The sequence below is a fragment of the Ictalurus punctatus genome, chromosome 7, assembly GCF_001660625.3.
Source record: "Ictalurus punctatus breed USDA103 chromosome 7, Coco_2.0, whole genome shotgun sequence".
NCBI classification, from domain to species: Eukaryota; Metazoa; Chordata; class Actinopteri; order Siluriformes; family Ictaluridae; genus Ictalurus; species Ictalurus punctatus.
In genome coordinates, this window is record NC_030422.2 from 33052600 (window position 1) to 33078046 (window position 25447).

At 35.2% G+C, this 25447-nt stretch overlaps 1 protein-coding gene across 1 annotated transcript in view; it reads right to left on the reverse strand.

Moving 5' to 3' along the window:
* The window catches only part of LOC108261206 (uncharacterized), a 97362-nt gene that overhangs the window by 8983 nt on the left and 62932 nt on the right, over positions 1–25447 (reverse strand). Inside the window, exons 13-17 of the mRNA XM_053681735.1 lie at positions 13902–13943; positions 11834–11875; positions 4042–4153; positions 3668–3780; positions 308–334 (exon numbers count right to left, since the gene is read on the reverse strand). Of these exons, the coding sequence (XP_053537710.1) occupies positions 308–334; positions 3668–3780; positions 4042–4153; positions 11834–11875; positions 13902–13943 (336 nt within the window). The remainder of the gene's footprint in view (positions 1–307; positions 335–3667; positions 3781–4041; positions 4154–11833; positions 11876–13901; positions 13944–25447) is intronic.

Consider the following 25447-nt stretch of genomic DNA (forward strand, 5'->3'; position numbering starts at 1 on the left):
TACCGCTATGGATACAACTATACTAATACTGTAGCACTGTAAATACTAGTATAATAACAATATGACAATAGTTATGGGTACCCTGTCATTCTAACACTATCCCACTCTTTACATTATTATAATATTAAAGATAATGCTGTATGATATGCACAAATGTAGGTCCTACCATAATAACACTATACAACTGTAGAGACTAAGATACCACTGCAAATAAATCTATACTATACCAACACTCTAGACATTCCTACACAACTATAGATATTAGCATACAATAGACTATACTACTGTATATGATCAATTCACTTACCGTTTCTAATGGGTGAGAGAGGACGAACTGGATGAAACAGTAAAAGATCATATTAAACTTAACAGGTAATTTAACCCTTATACCAGCATACACTTCTGTCCTAAAGTATTGAAACAGCAAGGCCAGTTCTTTTGTTCTTGCTATACACTGAAGATATTTGTAATTTGAGATCAAAAGATGAATATGAGAAGATTGGTCAGAACTGCAGCTTTCATGACCTGATATTTACATTTACTTCTTACAGCATTTGGCAGATGCCCTTAGCCAGAGCGACTTATATATATCTCATGTATACATCTGAGCAGGTGAGGGTTAAGGGCCTTGCTGAGGGGCCCAACAGTGGCAGCTTGGTGGTGCTGGGGTTTGAACCCTTGACCTCCCGATCAGTGACCCAGCGTCTTAACCACCACAGAGTTCCACTCCTCACATCCAAATATGTTAAACAACTTTGAACATGGCAACATTTTGTTTGAACCCACCCTGTTTTTCATGTGATCAAAAATAATGGAACATGTGACTGACAGGTATTTCTTGCTTCCCAGGTGTGAACTGTTACATCAGTTGTTCTCAACCAGGGGGCGTGGAGATATCAGAAGGGGGGAGCAAATTTTTCCAAGAAAAAAACAGACAGGGCATCACTTGGGTACTCGGTGTATTTTATTGCTTTTTAAATAGAATGTGCATTAATAAAAAACCCCGCGTTCCCTCTCCCTCTGTATTTTCTTTTGTTGGGGAGAGACGGAGCTTAGCCTGCCTTTTATCTAGCAGGCTATACACTGCAGACCAGCATTGCCAACTTTGAGACTTTTCAGACGCCTGTAGTGACTTTTTTTGTCACCTAGAGACAAATCTACCAACTTTTTGGGTAAACCTTTGCGACTTTCCAAATATCACCAGTACAGTCCTGCAAACACGAAGTCTTACTTTACGCTGCACTCACACCTCTCTCTGCGTCTGCAGAGAGAATGTTTTTAGAACGTGAGACGAATTTAATGCAACATGTTTTACATGTGAAATAGTCCATGTTATTAGAGCCTATTTATCTTGTTCAACATAGCTATAGTATTCCAGAAACATTTTATATCATTCATGTGCCATACCTGTCTGTTATATAGTTTTATAAAAGTTATTTTTAAAAAATCAAAATGAAAAGTAATTAAAAAAGTAAAAAACACAAAAGCAAAAAAAAAAAAACTAGCTATCTATATATCTATCAAAAACCGACTCTCTCTCTCTCTCTCTCTCTTTATATATATATATATCGATAGATAGATAGATAATCAATATACCGGGGCTCCTCCAATATGGTGTGGGGGCATGCCACATGATAGGGAAGGCTTGGGGGGGCTTTAGTTGGAAAAGGTTGCGAACCTCTGTGTTAGACTGATTGTCTAAACAATAAATAGCTCTGACTATCCACTCTTGGATTGAGCTCTGGGTTTCACCTGTGTAGACTGAATTTGTTATTAAAAAGGATAAACCAACATAAAGACCAGAGAACTGTCTATGGGAGGAAAGCAAGCCATTTTGAAGCTGAGAAAAGAGGGAACATATATCAGAGGCATTGTGCAACCATTGGGCATAGCCAATACAACAATTGGGAATGTCCTAAAAAAGAAAGAAACCACTGGTATACTACAGACCAGACATGGAACAGGTCAGCCAAGGAATTTATGTTGATGACAGAAATATTGTGAGAGCTTTGAAGAAAAGCCCAAAAACAACAGTCAGTGACATCACCAGCAACCATGTAATCCATGCTATTACATCCTAGTTATCTTGTTCAATGTAGTTATAGTGTTCAGAAACATTTTATATCATTCATGTGCCATACCTGTCCTTAAAATTTGTATAGTTTTATAGAAGTTATTTTTTTAAAAATCATAAGTTATTAAAATTAATTAAAAAAGTAAAAAACACAAAAGCAAAAAAATCTAGCTATCTATACATCTATCAAAAACAGACTATATATATATAGTCACGTTTCTAACTTCAATAGCATTTAAAGGGAATGACTTACAGTCATAAAACCAACTGTAAAGTATTCATGAATATCTCAGCTATGACAGACACCTTTTAGATTTTTGATATTTAATAAAATAAACTATTCAATCGTGTAAAACTTGCCATGTATTTCACTAGCAAATGGGCTCATACACAAAATATACCATAATATAAAGTTCAATAGCATTTGAAAGGAATGACTCTCAGTCATAAAACCTACTGTAAAGTGTTCTTATAGGTGTCTGCTATAACGCACACCTTTTAGATTTTTTTTATTTATTTAAACCTACAGTGCATGAACCAAAAAACCTACATCTATCCACTATCAGTACTGCTATACTAACTCTATACCAATACTTATACCATATTTCTATATTAACACTATACAACTATAGCTACTACTCTGACATCCAAACACTCTACTACTATAGATACAATAAACACTAAAAGATCACATTAATGTTCACGGGTAATTTAACCTTTATACCAACACACACTAAATCCATACAGCTGTCTATACTACTGCATTAAACTGACAATATCCCAGAGTGGCTACTGCTATACTAACAGAACAATTCCTATTATTAAAAGGAATAGCATGAGAACTGTGAATCTGATCAGAAAATAAATAAATAAATAAATAATTTTGTGTTCATCATTAATCATTACTTAACAATAACTTTATCTGTCAAAAAATTATTGACAATATAATCATTAAAATGATACGCACTGTGTACAAATACTAAATCTCATCACTTCTCAATTTGTTTAAATATATATATTAGAAATGTGAGGCAGTATACACAGTTTCTCATTAAATATTTATATATTTTTATTTAATGGTGTGTCTCAATTCAGCAGTGTTACTCAAATTGAAACGGGCCTGTAAAAATACAACCACTTTATTTTTTAACCATGTCCTGGGTGGAAGAATAAAGCACAATTCTCATCCAGTTTCTACTGGTCTGCTGTTGATTTTGTAAATTAGATGTCATAATATTAGCGTGATTATTATTTTTTATTCATGTATTTGTTAGTAATTGTTTTTAATGTCAGTATCAAAGATGACATTGTGAACACTGTAATGTCTTTGAATATTTTCTTTTAAAATGTCTAATGTTCCTTTTTCTAAAATCAGAAACAAACATAATATATTATTAGAAATGTTCTTTATGCCCACAGCCCATAGTTTTATTCACTTAAATAACGCTAGAATAATTCAAGCAAAACATTACTTTTAAAGTTGATTCATAGTAAAAAGCTTTATTCCTCCTGTCCAATTACAGGAAGAGATACATAAAAAGGATGTTTATAAAATAAATATGAACTATTATTAATGGAGAGAGGATTACCCACCTTCAGTATCATCCCAGCCTATAAAGAAGTGTCTCTCAAGTTTTATCACGATATACTGCACCCACTCATCTTTGGGATTTACACACACACGGCGATGATCACAAAGGATCAAACTGCAGAGGAGAGAGAAGATCAGTGTAAAACTGCAATAAAGACAGAAAATTAAACACTCATGTGTCCCAAACCTCCAAAATTATTTTTGTTATATTCTAATAAATTTCAAAAACTATCAAATGTGCTTCATGGCAATTTAAAGTTGTATTATAATAAATTTATTAGATATTTTATATAACTATAAATCAATGATTGTACATAGAAAAACAATAATTTTCTTCTTTTTGATTATTAAATAAAATAAGGGGGTGAAAACTTACATGACTCCAGGATTTGTACACCGATGGTCTGTTTCTTCATACGCTGTAATGAGTCTTCCAGGGATTCGTTGTGTGTGGTAACGGAAACAGCACTTACCTGGTCCATTTCCATCTGTGTGAAAACATTCATGTATTTATTTATCAATCATGGCTTAGCACTCTGATTGAATATTCACTAAGAAATGTTAATAAATGAGGTGTTTATTTTATCTAGTATATTTGAAATTAATGAATTATTTTTTTGTTTTGTTTTAAATAACAGCACCTGTGACGTGACGCCATGCGAAGGGCAGACGTGTGAAAGACAGCTCTGCGCACTTCGCTAATTTTTCATGATATAATCTGGTGAAATTCGGTACACCCGGTCACACTCTTGCTGATTGAGGTAAACATGGCAAAGAAGTCAAAATCGTCGAGCTCTGGAGACATTAAAAGACATTATGTGTTCAAGATGGAAGCGCGGACGAGCCTGTGGAGCGCGGACTCGTTGTGGGTGCTGCGGCGGGAGAAGAACTCCAGCGCCAACTGTCCCACATGTCGGGGATGATGACGAAGGTTGTTGCTGCCTCGGAAGATCTCGCTGTAAAACGACGTCCGATTACCGCGATAGAAGTGAAATTCTCTGAGTTAGTTACAAGAGGCAGAATCGTGCAGTCCGATGGCAGACTTGTCGCGGGGGCTCGTAGGCGTGCATGGACTCTGGGTTTAGGGGACAGGGGACTGTCATGCGCGGGGTTGATGCGCATGTTTTTCTTTTTTATCATTGTTTTGTTCGGGGGGAAGCTCGGGGTTTTATTGTTACATCAATGTTGAATTGTGGTCTTCATAATTTTGTTTTGGCACACGATTCATTTTTTCTGTTATATCAAAATGTCAGATGTTAATATGAGTGTACTGTCTCTCTCCACGTGGACTGTGAATGGGTTGGGACACCCCATAAAAAGAAGGAAGGTCATTACTTTTCTTAAGCGTAAGAAATATGATATTGTGTTTCTTCAAGAAACGCATCTTTCCCCGCAGGAAGCTGAAAAATTTGGGAGATATGGGGTGGTCATGTTTTCTTTAGTGCTGGCTCAAGTAAGAGCAGGGGAGTCATTATATTGGTAAATAAGCATCTACAATTCAAATGTCTCACACAGTTTAAAGATAAATTAGGGAGAGTAATTATTGTTTTAGCAGAAATTCAGGGGCAAAGTCTTATTTTGGCTAATATTTATGCACCTAATGCTGACGATCAGGGCTTTTTTTTATAGATCTTGAAGGGATGTTGCAATCTGCTGGCACCGCACATGATATAATATTGGGAGGAGACTTTAATCTTTTGATGGACTCAGTCTTTGATCATAGTCTTGTAAAAAGTGTGTACGCCCCCTAGAGCAACAGTGACGCTTCACAGGATGTGTAAAAATCTTGGTCTTGCAGATATCTGGAGACTTTTGAACCCATCTGGTAGGGACTATACATATTTTTCATCAGTCCATAAGATTCATTCTAGAATAGATTTTTTTTTTGATATCCAAATCACTTATTTCATCTGTTGCTGATTGTTCAATCGGAAACATTCTAGTCTCAGATCACGCCCCGGTGAGTTTAGAGGTGTGGCCACAAACGGAGAAGAAGAAATCATTTAGTTGGCGCTTTAATGTATCTCTTTTACAAAATCCTGATTTTCGACAAATGTTAAAGACTGAACTTGATGTTTATATGGAGACCAACTGGTCCTCAGTATCCTCTGTGGGCGTGGCGTGGGAGGCACTTAAGGCGGTTCTTAGGGGTCGGATCATACAGTATGCCTCATTCATTAAAAAATCCAAAGCACGAGAACTCGTGGAGTTGGAAGGACGTATTAAAAGTGCAGAGGCAGAGCTGAAGCGCCGGATGTCGTCTGATGGTCTCAGAGAATTGACCAGATTGAAATATAGATATAATACTATTTTGTCAAGGAAAATGGACTTTTGGTTATTCAGGACAAGACAGTCATACTTTGAGTCGGGGGACAAAGCAGAAAAACTTTTGGCTAGATATCTAAAACAGAGGGAGGCCCTTTCTATCATTCCCACAGTGAAGTCTGTTAGTGGTGAAATTTTTACCTCGGCCATTGATATTAATAATGCTTTTAAAGAATTTTACTTTGATCTCTATAGTTCAATGTCTTCGTCTACTGATGAAGATATTAGAAACTTTGTGGAACCATTAGAACTCCCGAAACTGACGACGGAGCAAAAATATTCTCTTGATTCTAAGATAACCCTGGAGGAGCTTGGCGAGGTAATTAAGGCCCTGCCTACAGGCAAGTCTCTGGGGCCAGATGGCTTTGCCGCTGAGTTTTTCAAATCTTTGCTACAGAACTGGCTCCATTTCTGTTAGAAGTTTATACAGAAGCATTAAAGAATGGAAAGCTTCCTCCAACCATGACACAAGCCCGGATCAGTCTGATTCTTAAAAAAAGACAAAGATCCAAGTGAGTGTAAAAGTTATCGTCCAATTTCCCAGATCCAGTTAGATGTAAAGATCCTGTTGAAAATTCTGGCTAACCGATTAAGTAAAGTTATGACATCTCTTATACATATAGATCAGGTGGGGTTTATTCGGGGCCGTAGCTCTTCTCATAACATTAGACGTCTCATTGATATCATGTGGTCAGTAGCGAATGATCAGTCTCCGGTTGCTGCCATCTCACTTGACGCCGAAAAGGCGTTTGATCTGGTAGAATGGGATTATCTTTTTAAGATTTTGGAAGCGTATGGGTTCGGGAATACTTTCATTGGTTGGATTAAGCTACTTTATAGACACACAGTAGCGGCAGTACAAACAAATGGACTAATTTCAGATTATTTTACTCTAGATAGGGGCACCCGGCAGGGTTTCCCTCTTTCCCCATTATTGTTCTGTCTTGCCCTGGAACAATTAGCAGCTGCGATAAGAAAGGAGAATGATTTTCCAGGAGTGGTGGCGGGAGGTGTGGTGCATAAGCTTTTGCTTTATGCACATGATATTTTATTATTCGTCTCTGACCCTACTAGATCTATGCCTTGCCTCCACAGAATTATTCATTCCTTTTCCAAATTCTCAGGATACAAAGTCAAGTGGTCTAAATCCGAAGCTTTGGCTCTGGCAGCGTACTGTCCAGTAACGGCTTTCAGCCTGGTGCCTTCCAGTGGCCCAAACAGGACATTAAGTATTTGGGTATTTTATTTCCAAAAAATTTGTCCGATTTAGTTAGAGTTAATGTTGACCCGTTAATAAAAAGGTTTTCGAGTGATGTAGACAGGTGGTCTTCTTTACATTTATCTATGATCGGGAAGGTTAATGTTATTAAAATGAGTTGTATTTCAAAATTCAATTACCTGCTACAATCTCTCCCTATAGATGTCCCTCTTTCTTATTTCAAGCAATTTGAGAGTATAGCGAAGTCTTTTATTTGGAATGGTAAGCGTCCCAGGTTAAATTTCAATAAGTTGCATAGGCCGATTGACAAGGGTGGGCTAGGCCTACCCAAGATTCTGTTTTATTATTATGCGTTTGGTCTCAGACATTTGGCTTATTGGTCACTTCCACCTGAGGGAGCCCCTCCCTTGTTCTGCATTGAACAAGAAGTTCTTGCCCAAGTTCATGGTTCTGCATTAAACAAGAAGTGGAAGGTTTTAGACTGGACAAGTCAAGCACCAGACCTTCACGCAACTGATCACCCCTGCCCCCCCCCCCCCCCCCCCGAAACAAGAAAAAGAAACTGCAGTAAAAACCTGGAGAAGCTTCACAGAAGAAGAAACCAGCAGTTTGGTGAACTCAGTGAGTCCCAAATATTAAGTGTTATTTATTTGACTTTACTTTAATTAAAATAAACTTGCAGTTGTGGTCTGAGCTGCAAAGCGCTTTCACGTGCAGGACATATGACTACATTTATATTTTTACATTTATTCGTGTAGCAGACGCTTTTATTCAAAGCGAATTACAAATGAGGAAAAACAAGCAAAGCGATATATCAAGCAGAGAACAGTACAAATAGTGCTACCATACAAGCTCTATTGATTGAGTTCTAGAAAAGCAAAGTGCACAGAATAGAGGTGTAATTGCCAGAGTTTTTATTTTATTTGATCTTTTTTAAATAAAGAATGTCACGAACCGGAGTTGGCACAGAAGCAGAAGCGGGTGCGTAGTAAAGGGTAGTCCCAAAGACGTAGTTGTAAAACAAGCAAGGGTCAGGCGATCGGACAAAGCACAAGGGGACAGGAAGAAAGCATAGTCGTAAATGGGAAAAGAGGTCGAGATAACAGAGATAGCAAACGAATGTGAAAGGCTTGGCAACGCAGAGAACAAGTCTACTGAACGTATACTTCGCAATGAACATTTGGCGAATGACTCTCTAAATACTAGTGGAGAGAGAGTGTGTGTGTGTGTGATTAGTGACAGGTGTGGGAGATTAGAATTCCGGGGATGGTGAGCGCATGCGTGCATGGGAGGTGAGTGTTGCTTCTTGGGAAACTGAGTCCTGGCCGGGTTGAGATACGACAAAGAAAGGATAATGTGGGGTTGGCATTTTAGGGGTTATACTTTTACTCACCTAAATATTGGGTGTTTAATCATTTGTTTGTTGTATAAAACATCTGGATGTAAATATGACGAAATAAAAGCTGAAATTCTGATCTATCGCCTCGTATTTATCTTTTGATCTCAAACCCAAATGTCCTCAGTGACAAAAAGAAAAAAAGGGGAGAGAAGGCTTTGCTGTTCCACACGCTCCACATAATTAGATTAAGTATGTGTGTACAGATTATGTCGTGGATATGGTGAAGATTTCTGTGAGGAGACGTTTATTTAACATTTATAGTAGGAGTCTTCAGCTACTAATACTACTATACTAACACTGTACCACTGTAAATACTACTATACTAACACTGTAGCACTATAAATACTACTATACTAACACTGTAGCACTATAAATACTACTATACTAACACTGCAGTACTATAAATACTACTATACTAACACTGTACCACTGTAAATACTACTATACTAACACTGTAGCACTATAAATACTACTATACTAACACTGTAGCACTATAAATACAAATATATTAACACTGTAGCACTATAAATACTACTATACTAACACTGTACCACTGTAAATACTACTATACTAACACTGTAGCACTATAAATACTACTATACTAACACTGTAGCACTATAAATACAAATATATTAACACTGTAGCACTATAAATACTACTATACTAACACTGTAGCACTGTAAATACTACTATACTAACACTGTAGCACTATAAACACTACTATACTAACACTGTAGCACTGTAAATACTACTATACTAACACTAGCACTATAAATACTACTATACTAACACTGCAGTACTATAAATACTACTATACTAACACTGTAGCACTATAAATACTACTATACAAACACTGTAGCACTATAAACACTACTATACTAACACTGTAGCACTATAAATACTACTATACTAACACTGTAGCACTATAAATACTACTATACTAACACTGTAGCACTATAAATACTACTATACTAACACTGTAGCACTATACATACTACTATACTAACACTGTAGCACTATACATACTACTATACTAACACTGTAACACTATAAATACTACTATACTAACACTGTAGCACTATAAACACTACTATACTAACACTGTAGCACTATAAATACTACTATACTAACACTGTAGCACTATAAACACTACTATACTAACACTGTAGCACTATAAATACTACTATACTAACACTGTAGCACTATAAATACTACTATACTAACACTGTAGCACTATAAACACTACTATACTAACACTGTAGCACTATAAACACTACTATACTAACACTGTAGCACTATAAATACTACTATACTAACACTGTAGCACTATAAATACTACTATACTAACACTGTAGCACTATACATACTACTATACTAACACTGTAGCACTGTAAATACTACTATACTAACACTGTAGCACTATAAACACTACTATACTAACACTGTAGCACTATAAATACTACTATACAAACACTGTAGCACTATAAACACTACTATACTAACACTGTAGCACTGTAAATACTACTATACTAACACTAGCACTATAAATACTACTATACTAACACTGTAGCACTATAAACACTACTATACTAACACTGTAGCACTGTAAATACTACTATACTAACACTCCAGTATTATAAATACTATTATACTAACACTGTAGCACTATAAATACTACTATACTAACACTGTAGCACTATAAATACTACTATACTAACACTGTACCACTATAAACACTACTATACTAACACTGTAGCACTCTAAATACTACTATACTAACACTGTACCACTGTAAATACTACTATACTAACACTGTAGCACTGTAAATACTACTATACTAACACTGCAGTACTATAAATACTACTATACTAACACTGTACCACTATAAATACTACTATACTAACACTGTAGCACTATAAATACAAATATATTAACACTGTAGCACTATAAATACTACTATACTAACACTGTAGCACTGTAAATACCACTATACTAACACTGTAGCACTATAAACACTACTATACTAACACTGTAGCACTATAAATACTACTATACTAACACTGTAGCACTATAAACACTACTATACTAACACTGTAGCACTATAAACACTACTATACTAACACTGTAGCACTGTAAATACTACTATACTAACACTAGCACTATAAATACTACTATACTAACACTGTAGCACTATAAACACTACTATACTAACACTGTAGCACTGTAAATACTACTATACTAACACTCCAGTATTATAAATACTATTATACTAACACTGTAGCACTATAAATACTACTATACTAACACTGTAGCACTATAAATACTACTATACTAACACTGTACCACTATAAACACTACTATACTAACACTGTAGCACTCTAAATACTACTATACTAACACTGTACCACTGTAAATACTACTATACTAACACTGTAGCACTATAAATACTACTATACTAACACTGTAGCACTATAAATACTACTATACTAACACTGTAGCACTATAAATACAAATATATTAACACTGTAGCACTATAAATACTACTATACTAACACTGTAGCAATGTAAATACTACTATACTAACACTGCAGCACTATAAACACTAGTCAATATTTGAGCAGTTAGTGGCGATAGAGGGTTTGAGATAAAGATTCCAACCTTGCTATGCTTAATGGTAGACTGTGCTCTATCTGTGTAGCACTATACATACTACTATACTAACACTGTAGCACTATAAACACTACTATACTAACACTGTAGCACTATAAACACTACTATACTAACACTGTAGCATTATAAATACTACCATACTAACACTGTATAAATACTACTATACTAACACTGTAGCACTATAAATACTACTATACTAACACTGTAGCACTATAAATACTACTATACTAACACTGTAGCATTATAAATACTACTATACTAACAATACCATAATTGTTATGGGTACTCTGCCATTCTAACACTATCCCACTATTTATATTATTATAATACTTAAGATAATGCTGTATTAGATACACAAATGTAGGTTCTACCATAATAACACTATACAACTGTAGATACTACAATTCCATTGCAGATAAAACTATAATATACTAACACTCTAGACATTCCTACACAACTATAGATATTAGAATACAATTAAGTATACTACTCTAGATACTAATATAAATATTAATATACAAAGCAAAATGCTGTTTATGTGATTAATTTACTTACGTTCTATATTGGATGAGGCAGTAGAAACTGGTTTGTCAGGGTCTGGTTGAAATGATAAAAGATCATATTAAACTTAATAGGTAATTCATACTAACATACAAAACCATACAACTGTCTGTAGCACTATACTAACACTTTAACTTTATAGATACTATAACACTAATACTATAATACTATACATACTACAATACAAACACTATCTTTATAAATACTAGTATACTAACACTTTAACTTTATAGATACTACAACACTAATACTATACCACTACACATACTACAATACAAACACTATCTTTATAAATACTACTATACTAACACTGCAGTACTATAAATACTATTATACTAACACTGTAGTACTGTAAATACTACTATACTAACACTGTAGCACTGTAAATACTACTATACTAACACTGCAGTACTATAAATACTACTATACTAACACTGTAGCACTATAACTACTATTATAAAAACACTGTAGCACTGTAAATACTACTATACTAACACTGTAGCACTATAAATACTACTATACTAACACTGTAGCACTATAAATACTACTATACTAACACTGTAGCACTGTAAATACTACTATACTAACACTGTAGCACTATAAATACTACTATACTAACACTGTAGCACTGTAAATACTACTATACTAACACTGTAGCACTATAAATACTACTATACTAACACTGCAGTACTATAAATACTACTATACTAACACTGTAGCACTATAAATACTACTATACTAACACTGTAGCACTATAAATACTACTATACTAACACTGTAGCACTGTAAATACTACTATACTAACACTGTAGCACTATAAATACTACTATACTAACACTGTAGCACTGTAAATACTACTATACTAACACTGTAGCACTATAAATACTACTATACTAACACTGCAGTACTATAAATACTACTATACTAACACTGTAACACTATAAATAGTACTATACTAACACTGCAGTACTATAAATACTACTATACTAACACTGTAGCACTATAACTACTATTATAAAAACACTGTAGCACTGTAAATACTACTATACTAACACTGTAGCACTGTAAATACTAGTATACTAACACTGTAGCACTACAAATACTACTATACTAACACTGTAGCACTGTAAATACTACTATACTAACACTGTAGCACTATAAATACTACTATACTAACACTGCAGTACTATAAATACTACTATACTAACACTGTAGCACTATAACTACTATTATAAAAACACTGTAGCACTGTAAATACTACTATACTAACACTGTAGCACTGTAAATACTAGTATACTAACACTGTAGCACTACAAATACTACTATACTAACACTGTAGCACTATAAATACTACTATACTAACACTGTAGCACTATAAACACTACTATACTAACACTGTAGCACTATAAATACTACTATACTAACACTGTAGCACTACAAATACTACTATACTAACACTGTAGCACTATAAATACTACTATACTAACACTGTAGCACTATAAACACTACTATACTAACACTGTAGCACTGTAAATACTACTATACTAACACTGTAGCACTATAAATACTACTATACTAACACTGTAGCACTTTAAATACTACTATACTAACACTGTAGCACTGTAAATACTAGTATACTAACACTGTAGCACTACAAATACTACTATACTAACACTGTAGCACTACAAATACTACTATACTAACACTGTAGCACTATAAATACTACTATACTAACACTGTAGCACTATAAACACTACTATACTAACACTGTAGCACTATAAATACTACTATACTAACACTGTAGCACTGTAAATACTAGTATACTAACACTGTAGCACTATAAATACTACTATACTAACACTGTAGCACTATAAATACTACTATACTAACACTGTAGTATTATAAATACAATTCCATTGCAGATAAAACTATAATATACTAACACTCTAGACATTCCTACGCAACTATAGATATTAGAATACAATTAATTATACTACTCTAGATACTAATATAAATATTAATATACAAAGCAAAATGCTGTTTATGTGATTAATTTACTTACGTTCTATATTGGATGAAGCAGTAGAAACTGGTTTGTCAGGGTCTGGTTGAAATGATAAAAGATCATATTAAACTTAACAGGTAATTTATACTAACATACAAAACCATACAACTGTCTGTAGCACTATACTAACACTTTAACTTTATAGATACTATAACACTAATACTATACTACTATGCATACTACAATACTAATGCTGTAACTTTGTAAATACTACTATACTAACAATACCACAGTAGATATTACTCTACTATACTAACATTTTTACATACATACATGTACAGCATTAGGCAGATGCACTTATCCAGAGCAACTTACATTTATCACATTTATACATCAGAATACTATCCTTCTATTTATATTATTATAATATTAAAGTACTAGAGATCATTCTGTATCATGTATACTAATGTAGGTACTGCTGTAATAAGACTATACAACTGTAGATACTTCTATGCCATTTCAGATCAAATATACTATACTAAAATTCTATAAATTCCTATAAAACTATAGATATTAGAGTACAATAAACAATAGTACTATAGATATTTAATATAAATACTAATACACAACCAGAAATACTGTATATATGATCAATGTATTTACCATTTCTAATGGGTGAGGGAGGAGGAACCGATTTGTCAGGCTCTGGATGAAACAATAAAAGATCATATTAATCTTAACAGGTAATTTCACCCTTATACTAGCACATACTAAAATCATACAACTGTCTATACTAGTACACTAACTCTATACCGCTATGGATACAACTATACTAACACTGTAGCACTGTAAATACTAGTATAATAACAATATGACAATAGTTATGGGTACCCTGTCATTCTAACACTATCCCACTCTTTACATTATTATAATACTAAAGATAATGCTGTATGATATACACAAATGTAGGTCCTACCATAATAACACTATACAACTGTAGAGACTACAATACCACTGCAAATAAATCTATACTATACCAACACTCTAGACATTCCTACACAACTATAGATATTAGCATACAATAGACTATACTACTGTATATGATCAATTCACTTACCGTTTCTAATGGGTGAGAGAGGACAATCTGGATGAAACAGTAAAAGATCATATTAAACTTAACAGGTAATTTAACCCTTATACCAACATACACTTCTGTCCTAAAGTATTGAAACAACAAGGCCGGTTCTTTTGTTCTTGCTATACACTGAAGATATTTGTAATTTGAGATCAAAAGATGAATATGAGAAGATTGGTCAGAACTGCAGCTTTCATGACCTGATATTTACATTTACTTCTTACAGCATTTGGCAGATGCCCTTAGCCAGAGCGACTTATATATATCTCATGTATACATCTGAGCAGGTGAGGGTTAAGGGCCTTGCTGAGGGGCCCAACAGTGGCAGCTTGGTGGTGCTGGGGTTTGAACCCTTGCCCTCCCGATCAGTGACCCAGCGTCTTAACCACCACGGAGTTCCACTCCTCACATCCAAATATGTTAAACAACTTTGAACATGGCAACATTTTGTTTGAACCCACCCTGTTTTTCATGTGATCAAAAATAATGGAACATTAAGCTATGACAGACACCTTTTAGATTTTTGATATTTAATAAAATAAACTATTCAATCGTGTAAAACTTGCCATGTATTTCACTAGCAAATGGGCTCATACACAAAATATACCATAATATAAAGTTCAATAGCATTTGAAAGGAATGACTCTCAGTCATAAAACCTACTGTAAAGTGTTCTTATAGGTGTCTGCTATAACGCACACCTTTTAGATTTTTTTTATTTATTTAAACCTACAATGCATGAACCAAAAAACCTACATCTATCCACTATCAGTACTGCTATACTAACTCTATACCAATACTTCTACCATATTTCTATATTAACACTATACAACTATAGCTACTACTCTGACATCCAAACACTCTACTACTATAGATACAATAAACACTAAAAGATCACATTAATGTTCACGGGTAATTTAACCTTTATACCAACACACACTAAATCCATACAGCTGTCTATACTACTGCATTAAACTGACAATATCCCAGAGTGGCTACTGCTATACTAACAGAACAATTCCTATTATTAAAAGGAATAGCATGAAAACCGTGAATCTGATCAGAAAATAAATAAATAAATAAATCATTTTCTGTTCATCATTAATCATTACTTAACAATAACTTTAGCTGTCAAAAAAAATATTGACAATATAATCATTAAAATGATACGCACTGTGTACAAATACTAAATCTCATCACTTCTCAATTTGTTTAAATATATATATTAGAAATGTGAGGCAGTATACACAGTTTCTCATTAAATATTTATATATTTTTATTTAATGGTGTGTCTCAATTCAGCAGTGTTACTCAAATTGAAACGGGCCTGTAAAAATACAACCACTTTATTTTTTAACCATGTCCTGGGTGGAAGAATAAAGCACAATTCTCATCCAGTTTCTACTGGTCTGCTGTTGATTTTGTAAATTAGATGTCATAATATTAGCGTGATTATTATTTTTTATTCATGTATTTGTTAGTAATTGTTTTTAATGTCAGTATCAAAGATGACATTGTGAACACTGTAATGTCTTTGAATATTTTCTTTTAAAATGTCTAATGTTCCTTTTTCTAAAATCAGAAACAAACATAATATATTATTAGAAATGTTCTTTATGCCCACAGCCCATAGTTTTATTCACTTAAATAACGCTAGAATAATTCAAGCAAAACATTACTTTTAAAGTTGATTCATAGTAAAAAGCTTTATTCCTCCTGTCCAATTACAGGAAGAGATACATAAAAAGGATGTTTATAAAATAAATATGAACTATTATTAATGGAGAGAGGATTACCCACCTTCAATATCATCCCAGCTTATAAACAAGTGTCTCTCAATTTTTATCACGATATTCTGCACCCACTCATCTTTGGGATTTACACACACACGGCGACGATCATAAAGGATCAAACTGCAGAGGAGAGAGAAGATCAGTGTAAAACTGCAATAAAGACAGAAAATTAAACACTCATGTGTCCCAAACCTCCAAAATTATTTTTGTTATATTCTAATAAATTTCAAAAACTATCAAATGTTCTTCATGCTAATTTAAAGTTGTATTATAATAAATTTATTAGATATTTTATATAACTATAAATCAATGATTGTACATAGAAAAACAATAATTTTCTTCTTTTTGATTATTAAATAAAATAAGGGGGTGAAAACTTACATGACTCCAGGTTTTGTACACCGATGGTCTGTTTCTTCATACGCTGTAATGAGTCTTACAGGGATTCGTTGTGTCTGGTAACGGAAACAGCACTTACCTGGTTCAAGTGGACCTGTGTGAAAACATTCATGTATTTATTTATCAATCATGGCTTAGCACTCTGATTGAATATTCACTAAGAAATGTTAATAAATGAGGTGTTTATTTTATCTAGTATATTTGAAATTAATGAATTGTTTTTTTGTTTTGTTTTAAATAACAGCACCTGTGACGTGACGCCATGCGAAGGGCAGACGTGTGAAAGACAGCTCTGCGCACTTCGCTAATTTTTCATGATATAATCTGGTGAAATTCGGTACACCCGGTCACACTCTTGCTGATTGAGGTAAACATGGCAAAGAAGTCAAAATCCTCGAGCTCTGGAGACATTAAAAGACATTATGTGTTCAAGATGGAAGCGCGGACGAGCCTGTGGAGCGCGGACTCGTTGTGGGTGCTGCGGCGGGAGAAGAACTCCAGCGCCAACTGTCCCACATGTCGGGGATGATGACGAAGGTTGTTGCTGCCTCGGAAGATCTCGCTGTAATACGACGTCCGATTACCGCGATAGAAGTGAAATTCTCTGAGTTAGTTACAAGAGGCAGAATCGTGCAGTCCGATGGCAGACTTGTCTCGGGGGCTCGTAGGCGTGCATGGACTCTGGGTTTAGGGGACAGGGGACTGTCATGCGCGGGGTTGATGCGCATGTTTTTCTTTTTTATCATTGTTTTGTTCGGGGGGAAGCTCGGGGTTTTATTGTTACATCAATGTTGAATTGTGGTCTTCATAATTTTGTTTTGGCACACGATTCATTTTTTCTGTTATATCAAAATGTCAGATGTTAATATGAGTGTACTGTCTCTCTCCACGTGGACTGTGAATGGGTTGGGACACCCCATAAAAAGAAGGAAGGTCATTACTTTTCTTAAGCGTAAGAAATATGATATTGTGTTTCTTCAAGAAACGCATCTTTCCCCGCAGGAAGCTGAAAAATTTGGGAAGATATGGGGTGGTCATGTTTTCTTTAGTGCTGGCTCAAGTAAGAGCAGGGGAGTCATTATATTGGTAAATAAGCATCTACAATTCAAATGTCTCACACAGTTTAAAGATAAATTAGGGAGAGTAATTATTGTTTTAGCAGAAATTCAGGGGCAAAGTCTTATTTTGGCTAATATTTATGCACCTAATGCTGACGATCAGGGCTTTTTTTTATAGATCTTGAAGGGATGTTGCAATCTGCTGGCACCGCACATGATATAATATTGGGAGGAGACTTTAATCTTTTGATGGACTCAGTCCTAGATCATAGTGTTGTAAAAAGTGTATATGCTCCCTAGAGCAACAGTGACGCTTCACAGGATGTGTAAAAATCTTGGTCTTGCAGATATCTGGAGACTTTTGAACCCATCTGGTAGGGACTATACATATTTTTCATCAGTCCATAAGATTTATTCTAGAATAGATTTTTTTTTTTTTGATATCCAAATCACTTATTTCATCTGTTGCTGATTGTTCAATCGGAAACATTCTAGTCTCAGATCACGCCCTGGTGAGTTTAGAGGTGTGGCCACAAACGGAGAAGAAGAAATCATTTAGTTGGCGCTTTAATGTATCTCTTTTACAAAATCCTGATTTCTGACAAATGTTAAAGACTGAACTTGATGTTTATATGGAGACCAACTGGTCCTCAGTATCCTCTGTGGGCGTGGCGTGGGAGGCACTTAAGGCGGTTCTTAGGGGTCGGATCATACAGTACGCCTCATTCATTAAAAAATCCAAAGCACGAGAACTCGTGGAGTTGGAAGGACGTATTAAAAGTGCAGAGGCAGAGCTGAAGCGCCGGATGTCGTCTGATGGTCTCAGAGAATTGACCAGATTGAAATATAGATATAATACTATTTTGTCAAGGAAAATGGACTTTTGGTTATTCAGGACAAGACAGTCATACTTTGAGTCGGGGGACAAAGCAGAAAAACTTTTGGCTAGATATCTAAAACAGAGGGAGGCCCTTTCTATCATTCCCACAGTGAAGTCTGTTAGTGGTGAAATTTTTACCTCGGCCATTGATATTAATAATGCTTTTAAAGAATTTTACTTTGATCTCTATAGTTCAATGTCTTCGTCTACTGATGAAGATATTAGGAACATTGTGGAACCATTAGAACTCCCGAAACTGACGACGGAGCAAAAATATTCTCTTGATTCTAAGATAACCCTGGAGGAGCTTGGTGAGGTAGTTAAGGCCCTGCCTACAGGCAAGTCTCTGGGGCCAGATGGCTTTGCCGCTGAGTTTTTCAAATCTTTGCTACAGAACTGGCTCCATTTCTGTTAGAAGTTTATACAGAAGCATTAAAGAATGGAAAGCTTCCTCCAACCATGACACAAGCCCGGATCAGTCTGATTCTTAAAAAAAGACAAAGATCCAAGTGAGTGTAAAAGTTATCGTCCAATTTCCCAGATCCAGTTAGATGTAAAGACCTTGTTGAAAATTCTGGCTAACCGATTAAGTAAAGTTATGACATCTCTTATACATATAGATCAGGTGGGGTTTATTCGGGGCCGTAGCTCTTCTCATAACATTAGACGTCTCATTGATATCATGTGGCCAGTAACGAATGATCAGTCTCCGGTTGCTGCCATCTCACTTGACGCCGAAAAGGCGTTTGATCTGGTAGAATGGGATTATCTTTTTAAGATTTTGGAAGCGTATGGGTTCGGGAATACTTTCATTGGTTGGATTAAGCTACTTTATAGACACACAGTAGCGGCAGTACAAACAAATGGACTAATTTCAGATTATTTTACTCTAGATAGGGGCACCCGGTAGGGTTGCCCTCTTTCCCCATTATTGTTCTGTCTTGCCCTGGAACCATTAGCAGCTGCGATAAGAAAGGAGAATGATTTTCCAGGGGTGGTGGCGGGAGGTGTGGTGCATAAGCTTGTGCTTTATGCAGATGATATTTTATTATTCGTCTCTGACCCTACTAGATCTATGCCTTGCCTCCACAGAATTATTAATTCCTTTTCCAAATTCTCAGGATACAAAGTCAAGTGGTCTAAATCCGAAGCTTTGGCTCTGACAGCGTACTGTCCAGTAACGGCCTTTCAGCCTGGTGCCTTCCAGTGGCCCAAACAGGGCATTAAGTATTTGGGTATTTTATTTCCAAAAAATTTGTCCGATTTAGTTAGAGTTAATGTTGACCCGTTAATAAAAAGGTTTTCGAGTGATGTAGACAGGTGGTCTTCTTTACATTTATCTATGATCGGGAAGGTTAATGTTATTAAAATGAGTTGTATTTCAAAATTCAATTACCTGCTACAATCTCTCCCTATAGATGTCCCTCTGTCTTATTTCAAGCAATTTGAGAGTATAGCGAAGTCTTTTATTTGGAATGGTAAGCGTCCCAGGTTAAATTTCAATAAGTTGCATAGGCCGATTGACAAGGGTGGGCTAGGCCTACCCAAGATTCTGTTTTATTATTATGCGTTTGGTCTCAGACATTTGGCTTATTGGTCACTTCCACCTGAGAGAGCCCCTCCCTGGTTCTGCATTAAACAAGAAGTTCTTGCCCAAGTTCATGGTTCTGCATTAAACAAGAAGTGGAAGGTTTTAGACTGGACAAGTCAAGCACCAGACCTTCACCCAACTGATCACCCCCCCCCCCCCCCCCCCCCCGAAACAAGAAAAAGAAACTGCAGTAAAAACCTGGAGAAGCTTCACAGAAGAAGAAACCAGCAGTTTGGTGAACTCAGTGAGTCCCAAATATTAAGTGTTATTTATTTGACTTTACTTTAATTAAAATAAACTTGCAGTTGTGGTCTGAGCTGCAAAGCGCTTTCACGTGCAGGACATATGACTACATTTATATTTTTACATTTATTCGTGTAGCAGACGCTTTTATCCAAAGCGAATTACAAATGAGGAAAAACAAGCAAAGCGATATATCAAGCAGAGAACAGTACAAATAGTGCTACCATACAAGCTCTATTGACTGAGTTCTAGAAAAGCAAAGTGCACAGAATAGAGGTGTAATTGCCAGAGTTTTTATTTTATTTGATCTTTTTTAAATAAAGAATGTCACGAACCGGAGTTGGCACAGAAGCAGAAGCGGGTGCGTAGTAAAGGGTAGTCCCAAAGACGTAGTTGTAAAACAAGCAAGGGTCAGGCGATCGGACAAAGCACAAGGGGACAGGAAGAAAGCATAGTCGTAAATGGGAAAAGAGGTCGAGATAACAGAGATAGCAAACGAATGTGAAAGGCTTGGCAACGCAGAGAACAAGTCTACTGAACGTATACTTCGCAATGAACATTTGGCGAATGACTCTCTAAATACTAGTGGAGAGAGAGTGTGTGTGTGTGTGTGTGATTAGTGACAGGTGTGGGAGATTAGAACTCCGGGGATGGTGAGCGCATGCGTGCATGGGAGGTGAGTGTTGCTTCTTGGGAAACTGAGTCCTGGCCGGGTTGAGATACAACAAAGAAAGGATAATGTGGGGTTGGCATTTTAGGGGTTATACTTTTACTCACCTAAACATTGGGTGTTTAATCATTTGTTTGTTGTATAAAACATCTGGATGTAAATATGACGAAATGAAAGCTGAAATTCTGATCTATCGCCTCGTATTTATCTTTTGATCTCAAACCCAAATGTCCTCAGTGACAAAAAGAAAAAAAGGGGAGAGAAGGCTTTGCTGTTCCACACGCTCCACATAATTAGATTAAGTATGTGTGTACAGATTATGTCGTGGATATGGTGAAGATTTCTGTGAGGAGACGTTTATTTAACATTTATAGTGGGAGTCTTCAGGGGAGAGGAGTTCATGCTTTGCAGTTTCTCTGTAACAAACAAAGCTGCATTTTTTTACTTGAAGAGAAAGAAAAAAGAGAGGATGCTGAGGAAACGAATGTTTACACATTAAACAGGATTATAAACAGATAAAGTATGATGTCGTAACTGCTCGCGAGTCTCTGTGGTATATGAGTAATAACACAACGGTAGCCGTGCTGTTACAGGAAAATAATCAAGTTCAGGGTGTTAGCAGTAACTCCGCTTCATCACACCACCACATCGCTCAGTATTTTACTGTAACAGTGCGACAAACACACAGTTTATTAACGCTGCTTATTCTCAGCAACCTGCTCGTCTTTTAGAGAATTCAGTATCATTATAAACCAGAGGAGTGTTCAGGAGTAATGACTCCAGTCCAGATGTTTTAACAATTTTCTATCTTACTAGTGTCTACTTAGTGCTTAAGTTAATGCATGTTAACTGATAAAAACAAATGATCACAAGTACAGATAATAATATGTACAAAGCAACATGTTATCAAGGTAAAAAGGTAAGCTTTATCTTACGCTGAGCCGCTGTGAAGGACTGAAGGCAGCCGAGAACCAGCAGAACCAGCAGGAGAGAACGAGAGACCATGGCTGCTGATGATGATCACGATATGAACAGGACCGTATTAATGCAGATATCACTTCAGCACTGGTCTTATAAGCTGATAAGAGGAGTGTGAGAGTGTGGTTTGAGAGGGGGTGGCAGTTTGATGGGGATAAAATGTTACACTTTGATTAAAAGAGATAAAACTCATCCGTTCCACAGCGGTTTTCAAGCACAGACGGAAAGATCTGAGCAGCGTTGACACACTTTCCCAGCCAAACTTACATAAAATAAAATAAATATCAATATAAATAAGTGCAGCTTCACTGGAGTAAAAGAATCATTTAACCAGCACGACACATCACACGATACACCAGAGATAATCAATAATTATTATTAAAATGTGCCTAATTATTAGCATGGCCTGTACTTCTTTAGTCCCTTCACTGGGTTTTAGTGTGAAGTGCTAAGAACAATATCCTGTTTTATTTTCATCTCTGAATCGAGATTGAAAAAAATGGCAGTATAATATATATTTTTAAGTAATTTAAATTAGTAAACTAAAACTATTTAAATGAATGTGAGAGAGAAATAGTTTGCAGGTTTTGTATGCTGCCAAAAATCACTAATTGGTTTTGACAGGTCTAGGTCAAAGGTCATCATCAAATTTAATTATAATGGCATATATATATATATATATATATATATATATATATATATATATATATATATATATATATATATATACACACACACATACATACATATAAATATGTTAAATCCGGTTCTGGTGCAATCCCACACTCTCACAAGTTCTTTCACATAGATTGTATTCATACATAGTATGGACATGTACATACCTCTTCCCCAAGAAACCAAGCTATGGTTTTCACCTGAAGTGAGCAGCCCAACTTACACCACACATCTATATACAATAAAATAACGAGAAATCTTCGTTCAAGCTTCGTTCAAGTAAAACTGTAAATCATATTTTAAACAAATCTCCACATCACTCACAATAATACATCGTTTTTATTAAATTATTAAAAAATTTAGTCCAGTACTTTAGTCTATAATTTAGTCCTGTACTTTAGTCTGTACTTTAGTCTGTACTTTAGTCTGTATTTTAATCCTGTACTTTAGTCTGTACTTTAGTCTATAATTTAGTCCTGTACTTTAGTCTGTCCTTTAGTCTATACTTTAGTCCTGTGCTTTAGTCTGTATTTTAGTCCTGTATTTTAGTCCTGTACTTTAGTCTGTACTTTAGTCTATAATTTAGTCCTGTAGTTTAGTCTGTACTTTAGTCTGTACTTTAGTCTGTACTTTAGTCCTGTACTTTAGTCCTGTGCTTTAGTCTGTACTTTAGTCTGTACTTTAGTCCTGTACTTTAGTCTGTACTTTAGTCTATACTTTAGTTCTGTATTTTAGTCTGTACTTTAGGTCTGTACTTTAGTCTATACTTTAGTCCTGTACTTTAGTCTGTACTTTAGTCCTGTACTTTAGTCTTGTACTTTAGTCTGTACTTTAGTCCTGTACTTTAGTCCTACACCACTATAGACACTGTTATACTTACACTACACCACTATAGATACTGTTATACTTACACTACACCACTGTAGATACTGTTATACTTACACTATACCACTATAGATACTGTTATACTTACACTACACCACTATAGATACTGTTATACTAACACTACACCACTATAGATACTGTTATACTTACACTACACCACTATAGATACTGTTATACTAACACTACACCACTATAGATACTGTTATACTTACACTACACCACTATAGATACTGTTATACTTACACTACACCACTATAGATACTGTTATACTAACACTACACCACTATAGATACTGTTATACTTACACTACACCACTATAGATACTGTTATACTTACACTACACCACTATAGATACTGTTATACTAACACTACACCACTATAGATACTGTTATACTTACACTACACCACTATAGATAATGTTATACTTACACTACACCACTATAGATACTGTTATACTTACACTACACCACTATAGATACTGCTATACTAACACTACACCACTATAGATACTGTTATATTAACACTACACCACTATAGATACTGTTATACTTACACTACACCACTATAGACACTGTTATACTAACACTACACCACTATAGATACTGTTATACTTACACTACACCACTATAGATACTGTTATACTTACACTACACCACTATAGACACTGTTATACTAACACTACACCACTATAGATACTGTTATACTTACACTACACCACTATAGATACTGTTATACTTACACTACACCACTATAGATACTGCTATACTAACACTACACCACTATAGATACTGTTATATTAACACTACACCACTATAGATACTGTTATACTTACACTACACCACTATAGACACTGTTATACTAACACTACACCACTATAGATACTGTTATACTTACACTACACCACTATAGATACTGTTATACTTACACTACAGCACTATAGATACTGTTATACTAACACTACACCACTATAGATACTGTTATACTTACACTACACCACTATAGATACTGTTATACTAACACTACACCACTATAGATACTGTTATACTTACACTACACCACTATAGATACTGTTATACTTACACTACACCACTATAGATACTGTTATACTAACACTACACCACTATAGATACTGTTATACTTACACTACACCACTATAGATACTGTTATACTTACACTACACCACTATAGATACTGTTATACTAACACTACACCACTATAGATACTGTTATACTTACACTACACCACTATAGATACTGTTATACTAACACTACACCACTATAGATACTGTTATACTTA